The following is an 11,904-nucleotide window of genomic DNA, read 5'->3' as shown; positions in this document are numbered from 1 at the left end:
CTTGTTTGGGGTATTAATGTTTTTTCATCTCTGTAAAATTGTCAATTGTTTGAGTTTTGACCTTAACTTTAAAAACTTCCATTTTTGTTATATTCATGCATATTTCAAATATCCTAACTCGTCTTATTCATCCTATTTTTGGAACACATGACATGTATAGACAAATCATAATGTAAATAAGGACATAAAAGATTTAAAAAAGTCATCATATTTTTTCCACTTTACCCCACAATAAAATATTAATATTTAAAAAAAAAATCTTTTTAATAAAGTAATATGTAAAATATTAAAATAATTTTTAAAATTATAAATAATTAAAAGTGAAGTGTTGGTGAAGCATTAGGTGTAAAAAAAATAATGCAAAAATAAAAAATGCAGAATATTGCAAAGGTAAAAAAAATCCACTAATTTATTTTTTGAGAGAAGTATTGACCTATTTACCTCGATCTTATCCACATATGTATTTCAATACTTATGGTGTTCACATATTTATTTCCGTTATAAATTATTAAAATATTTGTTATAAATTATTAAAACATCTTTAATTTAACAGTAATTTAATTTTTTTTATATTTTTTTATTCTAATTCATACATTTAATGTACTCCTTTTATAATTATTTAACCTTTTTATTTAATTATTATTTGATACTTTTATTTAATATTTGACATTAAAAAAATAAATGTTATTTTAATATTAAATGTTTGATAATATTATGTTTTTTTAATATAAGATAAAATATTCATATCCATGATAAATGAATTTTTAAGGATAAAGATGAGATAATAGGTCTACTACACCGGCACCTCCCTCCTATCATACCTATTAATTACCTCTCATATATTTCATTATTAATCTCTAAATTGATATTTTGTTACAGTTGTGTTAGACTTAAGTTTAACAATTACAAAATCTTAAAATTTAAATTTAAATATAAAGAAATATAATAAAAACAGAACTATACACATGTTTGGCCAAATTTGTCCTAAAAATATTTGAATATATATATATATATAATAGATTTCCCCCCAAGCTAAAATTAATTTATGCATAAACTATTTTGTGTAAATTCTTCCAAAGACTTCTCTAAATTATTATTTTTAAATTATGCATAAGTTTATTCTGTTTTATGAAGATGTTCATTTCACTTTTTATTTCTATTTTTCTCATAAAAATGATTATGGAATTTTTTTATCCAAACCTACTCTAAATATATAATTGAACTTAAATTGAATACAAACAATAACAATAGGTATATTATAGCATGGGTTTGTCATGAAATGATCCAAATCTAATGAACAAAACAAACACATTCATCAATAGAGAGCAAATGCACCCAAATCCCATTCTGAATTTAAAGATTCCTAAGGTATAGGCATATTGATATTAGAGTTCTGCAAATAACTAGCATAATAATTCCACCAAATATACAGGGAATTAATGAAAATGTAGGCTAAGTTTGAAATGAATGAGGATTCTTGTGTTAGCAACAAAATACTTGTATAGTATCTTGCAATCACAAGATTTTCAACTTACATCAAATTATGTCCTGATATAACAAAACTATATTATTTCATGTCCTCATCACATTATTAAATGAGGAAACTTATATAAAAATAGAGAACCAAAACCTATTGAGATAATAATCCTACAACCAAACCTCTGCAGAAAACAAACAGTTTTGTGATGTCTACTGAAGCAAATGAACATCTAAAGAAAAATGTAGTCAAGGAAGAAAGATCCAAGTCATGTAATCTTGGTCTTAAGCCTATTGAACTCCTACCCAACGAGCATAATCCACCCACCTGTCAATGAAAATCACAGAACAGAACATGAACAACTAACAAGCAAAACTCTTTTGAAAAGTAATCAGTAAAAGGCATGAATTTCTTACAATAGTGAACCCAAATATGTATTGCCAGTTCTCACAGCAAAACAAAGTGCACTAAGAATTAGCTTGTGCTGGTGCAGCAAAGGTTCCAAAAGCCTCTGTTCAAAAATTCCAGCAACTACTTGATACCTGTCAGCAAGATCAGATTCTAAGTAAACGTTTTAAACAACAGTTCATATGCAATTACTGCAGAGGAATGAACATGTTAGAGCATTTTTCTAATGGGATAAAAGAAATAATAATGATAACAGACATTTATACGGTAAAAGATAACAGTTTATAAAAGTGAACTTTCTTTAGAAAATTATGCAAAAACCACCTAGAATCATCTGCATTTTGTAACATCTTTTAACTTTCCCAGTAGCTTTATTAGTCCATTAGATGCAGATTATCATATAAAAAACATTTAAAACAGGACCAGAGAATGGGGAAGCCCCTCTTCTTCAAGCAACTCATCATGATATATTGAGATGCTTGACCATAATCTGATGACAATGAGTTAACATTATGAACAATGACAAGCAACTGATGTAAATTATTTAACTATGGTTAGGTAGCCCTCACATTATAGTAATATCGATGGTATTTTATCACATTGATTTATAAATTATTCCTTTAGTAGAGAAATCACTTTTCTAAATGTTGTAGTAACAATTCAATTAACATTAAATTAGTGGAAAATCCAGATAAAGCAAGCTCGAAGCAAAAGCCACATCCTCAAATCAATTGTAGACTCAATATGATGATTGCCAAAAAATTACATCATTCTTTTTTACCTGAGGTTGCTGGAAATGGACATATAGACACCATAGGCAGCACTGGTAGATAAAATGGGGACATTTTCGATTTCTCCTTCAGAAGAACTTTTAACTGCCTTCTTTGCATTGATTAAGGCATTTGTCATAGCAGTCCCAACCTGAAGGAATACAAAATGGAGTATATATGTTAGGGTGTGAAGTTGGTTGATTCCAGTCACATGTAGAACATTGAAGTCAACCAATTGGCAGGAAGGTTGTGATAGACAACATGGATCCATGGAACATTTTAGACCATTCACGAATCAGCATCATAGACAAACTGAACCCAGAGAAAAAATGTACCATACCAGAACTATTCACAGAGACTATGAGAAACATCAAAAGTGATTTTTCATGCTAGAATTTCTGCAGTGCTAGCTCTAACTAACTAGGATCATACTCAAAGGAAAACATTAAGACTAAACTCCTTGTCAAACTCTCAAGCAGTCAAGTTCTATAGAAGGTAAATGAGAAGATCAACTAAGTAGCCAAATCATGAGTCCCCTCAGTTCTGGTGATGGTTAAGGAATAAATATCCCGAAATTCTCATAAAACATGCGAGGAAAAGAAGATGCAAAATTATAAGCAAAAGCTTCTCGAACAGAAAAGCACAGGAAAAAACTCCAGGGAAGACAAGAACTAACCAGTGAAGAAGCAGTACCAACAGCAAAAAGCTTAGACCCATTGCGCTGTGCGAGGTAACCACATCATATACAAAAATTAGTCACGGAAAACGAAAGGGGCAACATTGGATTCAAATTGCAAGATAAACAACACAGAAGTTACCAAATTGAAGTACATACCACGATTGCACCAATCCTCTGTATCAAGGAATATGATGTTCCAGAGAGAGCAACCTGATGAAGGACATTAGGAACATGAGATGAGATGCATAAATAAACACCAACTTTTGATAGCGAAACTATGAAAGCAATCAAAACCTATTGGATATATTCATAAAAACCTGAAAAGCATTATCTGGGCAGCCATGGAAAAACTTAGCAATAGGCCCTGCAGTGCCTGCGAGTGGTGGTCTAAGCGCAACAGTAGGCGCAGGAAGATAAACCAGCATGAAATCTGCAATGATGGCCATCGCCTAAGAACAAAACAATACAAGCAAAAAGGGATGTTACACCGCAAACTTCAATACAAATTTCACACAAACCAACACAGCATTTATTGTTGAATGTAGAATCACGAGAATGAACAGAGAAAGAAAAACAGTACCACATCGGCGAAGACAATTTCGAGCTCGTTGAAAAAGTTTTCTCTCCTTCGGTCGTACTCAGCAGCAGTCTAAACAAACACACCTTGAATTTATACGGCAGAATTGATGTTGGAAGTGTGAATGGAGAGAAGAGAAGGTGAGAGAACAGAAACCTTGGTGAAGACGCCAACGCCGCACTCCATGGCGACTTTCGCGAGGAACAGATCATCGGCGAGGAGACGCTCTCTGAAACCGGGGAACTGAAGCAGCCACCGGAAGAACGCCGACTTCTCCAGCTCAAAAAACCGCGTCATCACCGCCGCCGGAATCTTTCCCTCCTTTACCGCCGCCGCCAAATCCGCCGGCACGCTCTCCAAAGCCCTCCCCGCCTCCGCCACCACCATCAAGGCCTCGTTCTTTCCTCCTTCATTGCCGTGCTCGTCGTCCCCTCCCCCGCCATGACCCCCGTGTCCTCCGGAAGATCCGCCGCCAAAGCCGCCGCCAGAGCCGCCGCCAGTTGAGCGAAGAGGAAAAAAGCGATCTGCGGCGCGAGGGAGGCGGAAGCTGATGGAGGAAGAGAGGGAAAGGGAAGGAATGGATTTAGAAGAAGAAAGTGAAGATGAAGAGGAAGAGGGTGGTGTGAAGAAGGAGAGAGCAATCGACATTGTTGTGCGTTGAGTTCCTTTGCTTCTTCTTCTTCCTTCTTCCCCTTAGAAACAGAAACAGAGGAAGGAGTGATGAATACTAGGTATGTTTGTGTTCACTTTAGTTGTTCACTTTTGTTGTTGATGTTTTTGGCGTTGGACTCAATCAATTTTATATTGCGACAAATTTATTGTTGGCTTCGCTTCTCCGTTTGCACTTCAAGAAGGCGACGGGCGTTACTTCTTAGGTTTTCTGTTTTCTATTCCCACGTCATCAATTCTTTTATTTTATTTTTAATTCTTCTATTTCCAAAATTATTTTAAATTCTTCTCTGCTTCGGCCCAATAATGCAGGCTGGCCCATCTCCTTTCGGCCCATTTTGCAAATAAGGACATATTTTATAAAAATTATTAAATATTTGACTGTAGTTATTTCTATGGGGCCTGATTTATTTAACATTGATACTCAATTATTCCATAAATTATAAAATGAAGGCATCATTGGCTTTTGAACGATGTTAAAAATTATTCTTTTCACACAACTTTTTTTGCCTCTGAGTCATCATCATTCTAGGAATTTATTCATCCTCTTTATTTAATTTAACTTAGTTTTTAAATATTATAATTTTCCTTAAAAAAATCTTCTAACAACGTTTACGAGCATATAATAAAAAAAAAATTTATTTCTTATTACACTTTTTCTCTTTCTTTTTAATGTGTTGTGGTTTTCGATGTCGAGAGAATGTTGTTATCGACAGAAAAATTAGTATTCAATATAAAATAATTGAATGTGATAAATATTTAATAAATAATAAATTTAATGTTGATCAATCTATTTATATTAACGAGTTAGATCTTTATATTTATAGATTTATATTAGCATAATTTTTTATGATTAATCTTTTAATATTATGTATAATTTTATCTCTAATTTTCTTTTCATTTAAAAAATTAAAATAAAATCTAGTCAATATAATTATTTTTGAGCAAAAGATATCAACCTATATGGTTAAGAAACATATAATTATAAAATTAATTACATAAAAATCACTCAATGGTTATGCCATATTCCCACTTATTTTATCAGGAAAAAAAATCATAATTATTCAATGAATTTTAAAATGGAACGCATCTTTGACTTTTCCATAATGTTACCCATTATTCTTTTGCATGTATTCGCTCAGTCTATTTAAGGATGTTGTGGTTCTCTTTAGATTGAAAATGAAATTAAAAATAATAATAATATTTGATGATTGTGATCTCACTTTGAGTCAATATTTGAAAATAATATCGAATTTAATCAAATTCAACTGATTTTAGTTATTCGAATTTAGTTGGTTATTTTGATCTTTAGCTTTCTTTTTGGGTGGGTCAATGGACACTATTTTTTAGCCAACAAAAATGAATTAAATAAAAGTAAAATACATAATAAATAAAGTTTATTGTGTGAAGTAAAAGAATTTTACTTTCCACCAGTTAGAAGTTATTTCAAGTATCACTTACAAAATAATTACTACAAAAATCAATTCACCTTTGTTAATGAAAATTAATAGACTTGTTATAAATGACAATCTATAATTAAACAATAATGTAAAAAAAATTTATTGTGTAAGTGTATTCTGATTAAATTTAATAATTGTGTAAAAAGTATATTTTAAAATATTAAATATATTTCCTTAACTATCAAGTTTCATTGTCTTATTTTGATTATATAGAAGTACTATCACACGTGAGAAGTAAGTTAAATAGATATTTTTTTGTTAAACTAGATACATAATATTCCATTACATAAAGAACCCATAAATTAAGGTAAAAAATAATTATTTTTAGAACATTATCGATCAAAAAATCAATAAATTAGTTTCCTTACTTATATGTCCCCATGTAATAGTAAAAGGACTAGAAATTGCACCAAAATTCCTAGAGAGTTAGTGAAAATCATTAAATCACAAATTAAAAGTTAAATTACTTGAAATAATACTATATCTCAATTGATAAGACGGACGAAATTTCAAAAATATTTACAAATAAAACTAAAGAAGATAGTGTTTTATATAATGCTATTTTATAGTTAGGAGGATTTATTATTTTAAAAATATAGAAATAAAGTTTTACACTTCAAAAAAATCTTCAATTTAAAATCGCGTGTTTATAGGTTTTAGATTAAAATAATATTTTTATTGACAAAAACTATTTAAGAAACTTTCATTAAAAATGATACAACATACCGACAAAATTATTGAATAGCTTCAATTAACTATTAAATTAAAAAATAAAATAAATTTAGTTTTGTATGTCAGTGTAGTTTGATTTAGTATGTATTATCAATAATATATATATATATATAATAAACATTATTTTAATAATTTTCAATTTATTTAGTTGAAATTAGCATGCATTTTCGAAAAAATTACAAAAATAGTGTAATTTAATCTAAATAACTTAAATGGACAATGTATAAAAAAAAATTACATAAATAGGATAGTCGTCACCTATGATTTTCAATTTTAAAACAGTGATCAATTTAAAATAGTGAACTTGTACCCACTTAACAGCTTAGTTTAAAATAATTAAATAATATATTTATTTGTTATTGGAATATATATTATTTAAAAATATATTATATATTGAACATTTATATAATTTTTCTCGGACCAAATTACACGTAATTTTTCATGCAGTTCCCACTAAATTCCTTGAGTACCAAATCAAGATTGAAATGAAAGTAAGGTAAAATATGAGAAACATGGTGTCATCATTACAGAGGAATCTGATAGATTTTGGTGTTATTTTGTAGGATTTTTTAAAGATAAAACATATGTATACTAATTCTCAAACATAAACTTTCATCAAATTAATAATAATGTTTCTTATTTATTCTTAACACATGTTTGATTCCATTCAAAGAAACAAACTTCCTTCAAAACCATATTCTCACATTTTCATCCGTAATTAGAATCCTATTACATCATACTTCTAATCTTCTTGTTAATTTTAGACTCTAATTTCCATACACTTTCACAATAACAAGATGCTAATTACAAATTTTTGTTGGCTGTGTAAAAAACACACACTTTTAAAATAATTATGATAAAATTAACAATGTATTATACTTAACAATTTACATGGTATAAATAATTATTGTGAAATGGATTTTAAGACTAACTCAATCTCATAAAACCGACTCATGAAATTGAGGTTTACATTCACATAAAAGACTTTAATATCTATTCGAGTTGAGATCTCCAACAACAATAACTATTCACTCTTAATTTTTATAATTAAAAATTAATTAAAGTTTGATTTGGAATGTCATCAAATTTGGGTACAACATGCTCCAGCATTTCTGAGTGGGTCATCATGAGGGTGGAAGCTCTTGGCGTGGAAGAAATTGGTGGCTATCTAATAATCTAATGTTTATGCATGGACCACTTATTTTGTCCTTATTCATTAAAGGAAACGTATTTTTATTTATTTATTTATTTTGTGCAGACATTTACCACAATTTTCCTTTAGTTAAATAAAAAATAAATCCCTAATAGAAAAGAAAATATTTTTTCTATATTTCTTTATTTTCTACTTATTTGAAACAAGTCACCCTTTCATACCTTTTTTTTTTCTAATTTTGTTTTTAAATAAATTAAAACCTCACTTTTAGGAGTTGAGTTAGATCAATCCATTTTATCACTTAAATATTATGTAACATAAACAATGATACAAAAATACTGATACGATACAAACACGGACACGGTACAAAATGAATGCGGACACAGACACAAATATACTTATAATTTTTAAAATGTAAGATATGAGAACACGAATCTATATATTATATAATTATGAATTATATAAATTGACAAAAGAAAATTATGTGCACAAGTATGTTTTAGTTTTTGTTGTGCACAAGTATGTTTTTTATGACCGGTTCAAAATGATTTGTTATTTATTTTTATAATTGCAATAAAAAATTTATATAATAAGTTAATGTTTTTAAAAAATTAATGTATTTTTTTTTAAATTATGTTATAAGTGTGATGAAATGGTTAAAAATCCAATTTTATTTTTAGTAACCATGTGTGACAGGTTAACGCTCTTAAATGGGTGTCCCAACCTCATAAGTTAAATACCATAAATCTATAGTTAAATTCATACAAATATATAAAATAAAACAAAAATTAGAATCTAAGAAAAGATGAAAAATTTACTTTTTGTGTACTTCAATTTTTTCTTCAACTTTTTTAATTCCAACTTTTAAATCAACTTTCAGTTTTTCTTAAACATGATCAGAACATATTTTACAAAGTTGTTTTTTCCTAAATGAGGCACTTTGTTAATTTAGCAACTCAATCGAAGCCATGCTAAGTGGTTTCTAATGGCTGAGGAGAGAGGTGGTTGTCCAACACTTGCTGGAGATGGTGGCTCATGTCCGGTGGATGAGCCTCCAATCTGGGGCGCTCCGGCAGAACCCACCGCCCATCGCCGCCCCTCACCATCCCCTTGTTCTCGTCCTGCCGCCAGTGCGGCGGAACGCCGTACTCACTCTTGAGAAAGTCACAGCTCTTGTTAACAAGCGCTATGTCTCGCTTAGTCGCCAAACAGAACCTCTTCCCCTTCCCATGGTAGCCATCAAGCAGGTGCAGGTGCACCTCCAAGTTGTGCGCACTCATCAGATCCATGCTCCCCTTCACAAACGGACTCTCTGTGTGATCCAACGCGATCTCCCTCCCCACGTGCGCATAGCTCCACGGAAACGACAGCGTATCCTCTATGTACTTCTGAAACCGGAACTTCTCGTTCGTTATTATCCCCGGCACGGTGGGCACCACGTCGTGCACGTTCACCACCCTCAGCACCTTCACTCCGAGCTCCTCGCACCGCTCCTTGAACTTCAAGTTCCCGACCCTGGGCCCCGCAAACGAGAACACCGTCACCGGAACAGGTTCGCCACCGCCGTCCACCACGTTTAAGCGGACCTCAGCTATGTCGTACGCGCTCAGAACGGCCAAGGCAGCTCCCAGACTGTGCCCTGTGATGGTGATGCTTATCTCTTCGTCTTTGTAGTAGTTGAGAAGACGCTTAACCTCTGAGAGCACTTGCTCGCGAGCGGAGAAGGAGCAATAGGTGCAGGAGTCTTCTTTTTTTGTGTACAATTCATGGAATCCAGATTCTACCTTCATTTTTTTTTTTATAAATAAATATAAACCAATTAAAGAATTATGTATGTAGTACTGATACTAATACGACATAGAGATGGAGACATGTAAAATCTATAAAATGTAAGATATAAAGACCTTATAAATTATATGCACAAATATGTTTTAAGTTTTTTTTGGAGCAAAAAGATGTTTGTGCATAAGTTTTTTTTGTTAGACATCACTTTTCAATTTGACTTCTGAGTTAGGCTGACACTTCCAGTAACAACAATCATCTGTCATCTAATGAAAAAATATTATTAAAAAAAATAAAATAAAAATATGGGAAGAATAGACTAAAATAGACTATCCCAATTCATAAAAAAATTCTAAGAACAAACTATATATAAATCTATTATAATAGACAATTTATACAATAAGTTTGAGTTTTTAGAAAATTAATGTATTTTTTTTTAAATTGTGTTAGAACTGTCCTAGATTTGTTAGAAATCCAACAAATATTTTTTGGATTGAACACTTCACTAATACGTCTCCTCCATCCGAGTGTCATACACGTCATTTAAGAGGAGTTCGAAATCTCGTAGAATGTGATCCAACTCGTATACATACCAACGTTCAAGTCAAAAGAAATACTCAATGAACTTGGCTAACTCAAAACCAACAAAAACACCTAAAGAAAACAATACATAGTAAAAAATTAACAGAGATTTTAAATCAACAACACACATATCAACGGATCAAGACACCAAGACACCAGTGAGAAAAGAAAGCAGAAGCAACATAAGAAGTGATGCAGATTCTACCTTGATGGTTTGGTCTGTGGAGAAGAACGCGGGACGAAGAATGTCCTTGAGGTCGTGGATCCATTCGACGTAGGTTACTGTTCCGCGCCATGCAATTAGGATGTCGCGGCGATCGAGGTGTTTGACGTGTTCCTTGTCGGTGATGACGGCGACGTAGCCCATCCAGTTGGCGTGCGGGCTCCAGACGGCGGCGAGGTTGGACTTCTGGAAGAAGTTGGGGAGGTTGATGTTGGAGGTGGCGTAGAGGTAGCGTGTGATGGTGTAGCCTGCGTGGGGAATGTTGAGTTGGTTGAAGAAGTGTGAGGGATGGTACTTGCAGGTTCCGCAGTACTTGGAGTGAGGGTCGAAGTCGAAGGAGTCGTAGCATGCTTGTGCCAGTTCGCCGTACCGGATTATTTCTCTTCGGAGATTAGGGTTCATGCTTGGCTCTATCAACCCCTTCCAATCGTTCGTGCCTTGGATTTCCCTCCACACTTGGCTCAAGGGAGCTTCAGAGTCACATGTTTCTTGATCTTGTTGTTGTTCTTTTCCTTGGAGGTGTTCTTGTTTTGGGGTTAGGTTTGAGGTGGAAGAGCATTTGAGGGTTGGTGAGGGTTTGGTTTTGGAAAAGAATGAGAGAGGTGTGGTTGATGTGAAGGAGGTGGTGGTGTGTGGTGTTGAAAGGGGAGGAGATGGGAGGTGGTTGAGGAGAAGAAGAAGAGAAGCCATGAGTGATGTTTGAGGAAGATGAAGTTGAAGAAAGAGTAATGATGATGAGGAAGAAATGAAATGGGTTTTGTTGTTGGTGTGGTGACTTTATTTGAGACAGAGAGGGAGGTCTGTTGTATTGGATATTGCACTAGGGTTAAGGATGAGGTGGTGGGAACAAAAAGACTTTGTGCTGAAACACATTTTCCTTGTACAATGTTCCACTTATGTATGCTCCATTATATTGTGGTCTCCACCACTCTCCTACCAATTATACTTTCTTTTTAAGGAAAATCTAACTTTTAACAACTGCCGAAAAACATCACACTAGTTGTTTATAATTGTAATTTTATCAAGGTAATTATAAAATTATTTTATTTCAATATGTATTTGGACGACCGAGTCACCGTGATGGATCGGTCAGGAACTATACCACTCAACCAATCAATCACGATTAGGTCACATGACAACGTGTGATCGACCGATCCTTGGTGACGAGTCATGGGTTGATAAAGTCAGCAGGGTTAATCTTGTTTAATACAACCCTAAACACAAGCCAACCTCCTAATACCTAATACGATCCATCAACGAAGGCCCATTAAGATAATATAAATAACACACATTTCAATAACTAAGTACGTCATTATTTACAGTACTCTGACACCCGAGTGCTGACACCCCGACTGACTTGAGCGTTGGAGTGCCTTCTGCAGGTACCACCCC

At 32.8% G+C, this 11,904-nt stretch overlaps 2 protein-coding genes across 2 annotated transcripts; both read right to left on the bottom strand.

The window, feature by feature from the left end:
• Positions 1-1,457: 1,457 nt before the first annotated feature.
• On the bottom strand, positions 1,458-4,806 carry LOC137823512 (protein RETICULATA-RELATED 4, chloroplastic). The gene is made up of 8 exons (XM_068628688.2): positions 4,068-4,806; positions 3,915-3,983; positions 3,652-3,783; positions 3,491-3,544; positions 3,332-3,376; positions 2,667-2,806; positions 1,894-2,019; positions 1,458-1,804 (listed from the first exon to the last, which is right to left on the bottom strand). The coding sequence occupies exons 1-8, from the start codon at positions 4,557-4,559 to the stop codon at positions 1,768-1,770; spliced, it is 1,095 nt and encodes a 364-aa protein (XP_068484789.2). The 5' UTR covers positions 4,560-4,806; the 3' UTR covers positions 1,458-1,767.
• Positions 4,807-8,743: 3,937 nt separating this feature from the next.
• Positions 8,744-11,394, bottom strand: LOC137832311 (alpha/beta-Hydrolases superfamily protein). Its single transcript, XM_068640408.2, has 2 exons — positions 10,495-11,394; positions 8,744-9,709 (listed from the first exon to the last, which is right to left on the bottom strand). Exons 1-2 carry the CDS (start codon positions 11,200-11,202, stop codon positions 8,897-8,899), a joined length of 1,521 nt encoding a protein of 506 aa, XP_068496509.2. The 5' UTR covers positions 11,203-11,394; the 3' UTR covers positions 8,744-8,896.
• Positions 11,395-11,904: the final 510 nt, after the last annotated feature.

Source organism: Phaseolus vulgaris, chromosome 11 (assembly GCF_051622355.1).
Source record: "Phaseolus vulgaris cultivar YP4 chromosome 11, ASM5162235v1, whole genome shotgun sequence".
In the NCBI taxonomy this organism is placed as follows: Eukaryota; Viridiplantae; Streptophyta; class Magnoliopsida; order Fabales; family Fabaceae; genus Phaseolus; species Phaseolus vulgaris.
Note: the sequence above shows the minus strand (reverse complement) of the source record. Positions and strands in the feature narration are given on the sequence as shown.

Bases quoted from the DNA above. Each gene is read 5' to 3' on its own strand.
- LOC137832311 (XM_068640408.2), bottom strand. From the start codon at position 11,202: ATGGCTTCTCTTCTTCTTCTCCTCAACCACCTCCCATCTCCTCCCCTT. The intron at 9,710-10,494 runs GTAGAATCTGCA...AAAAAAATGAAG, and splicing joins CCACAGACCAAACCATCAAG to GTAGAATCTGGATTCCATGA.
- LOC137823512 (XM_068628688.2), bottom strand. From the start codon at position 4,559: ATGTCGATTGCTCTCTCCTTCTTCACACCACCCTCTTCCTCTTCATCT. The intron at 2,807-3,331 runs GTTAGTTCTTGT...GTATTCCTTCAG, and splicing joins TTGGTACTGCTTCTTCACTG to GTTGGGACTGCTATGACAAA. The intron at 2,020-2,666 runs GTAAAAAAGAAT...TCTTGCTGACAG, and splicing joins TCCATTTCCAGCAACCTCAG to GTATCAAGTAGTTGCTGGAA.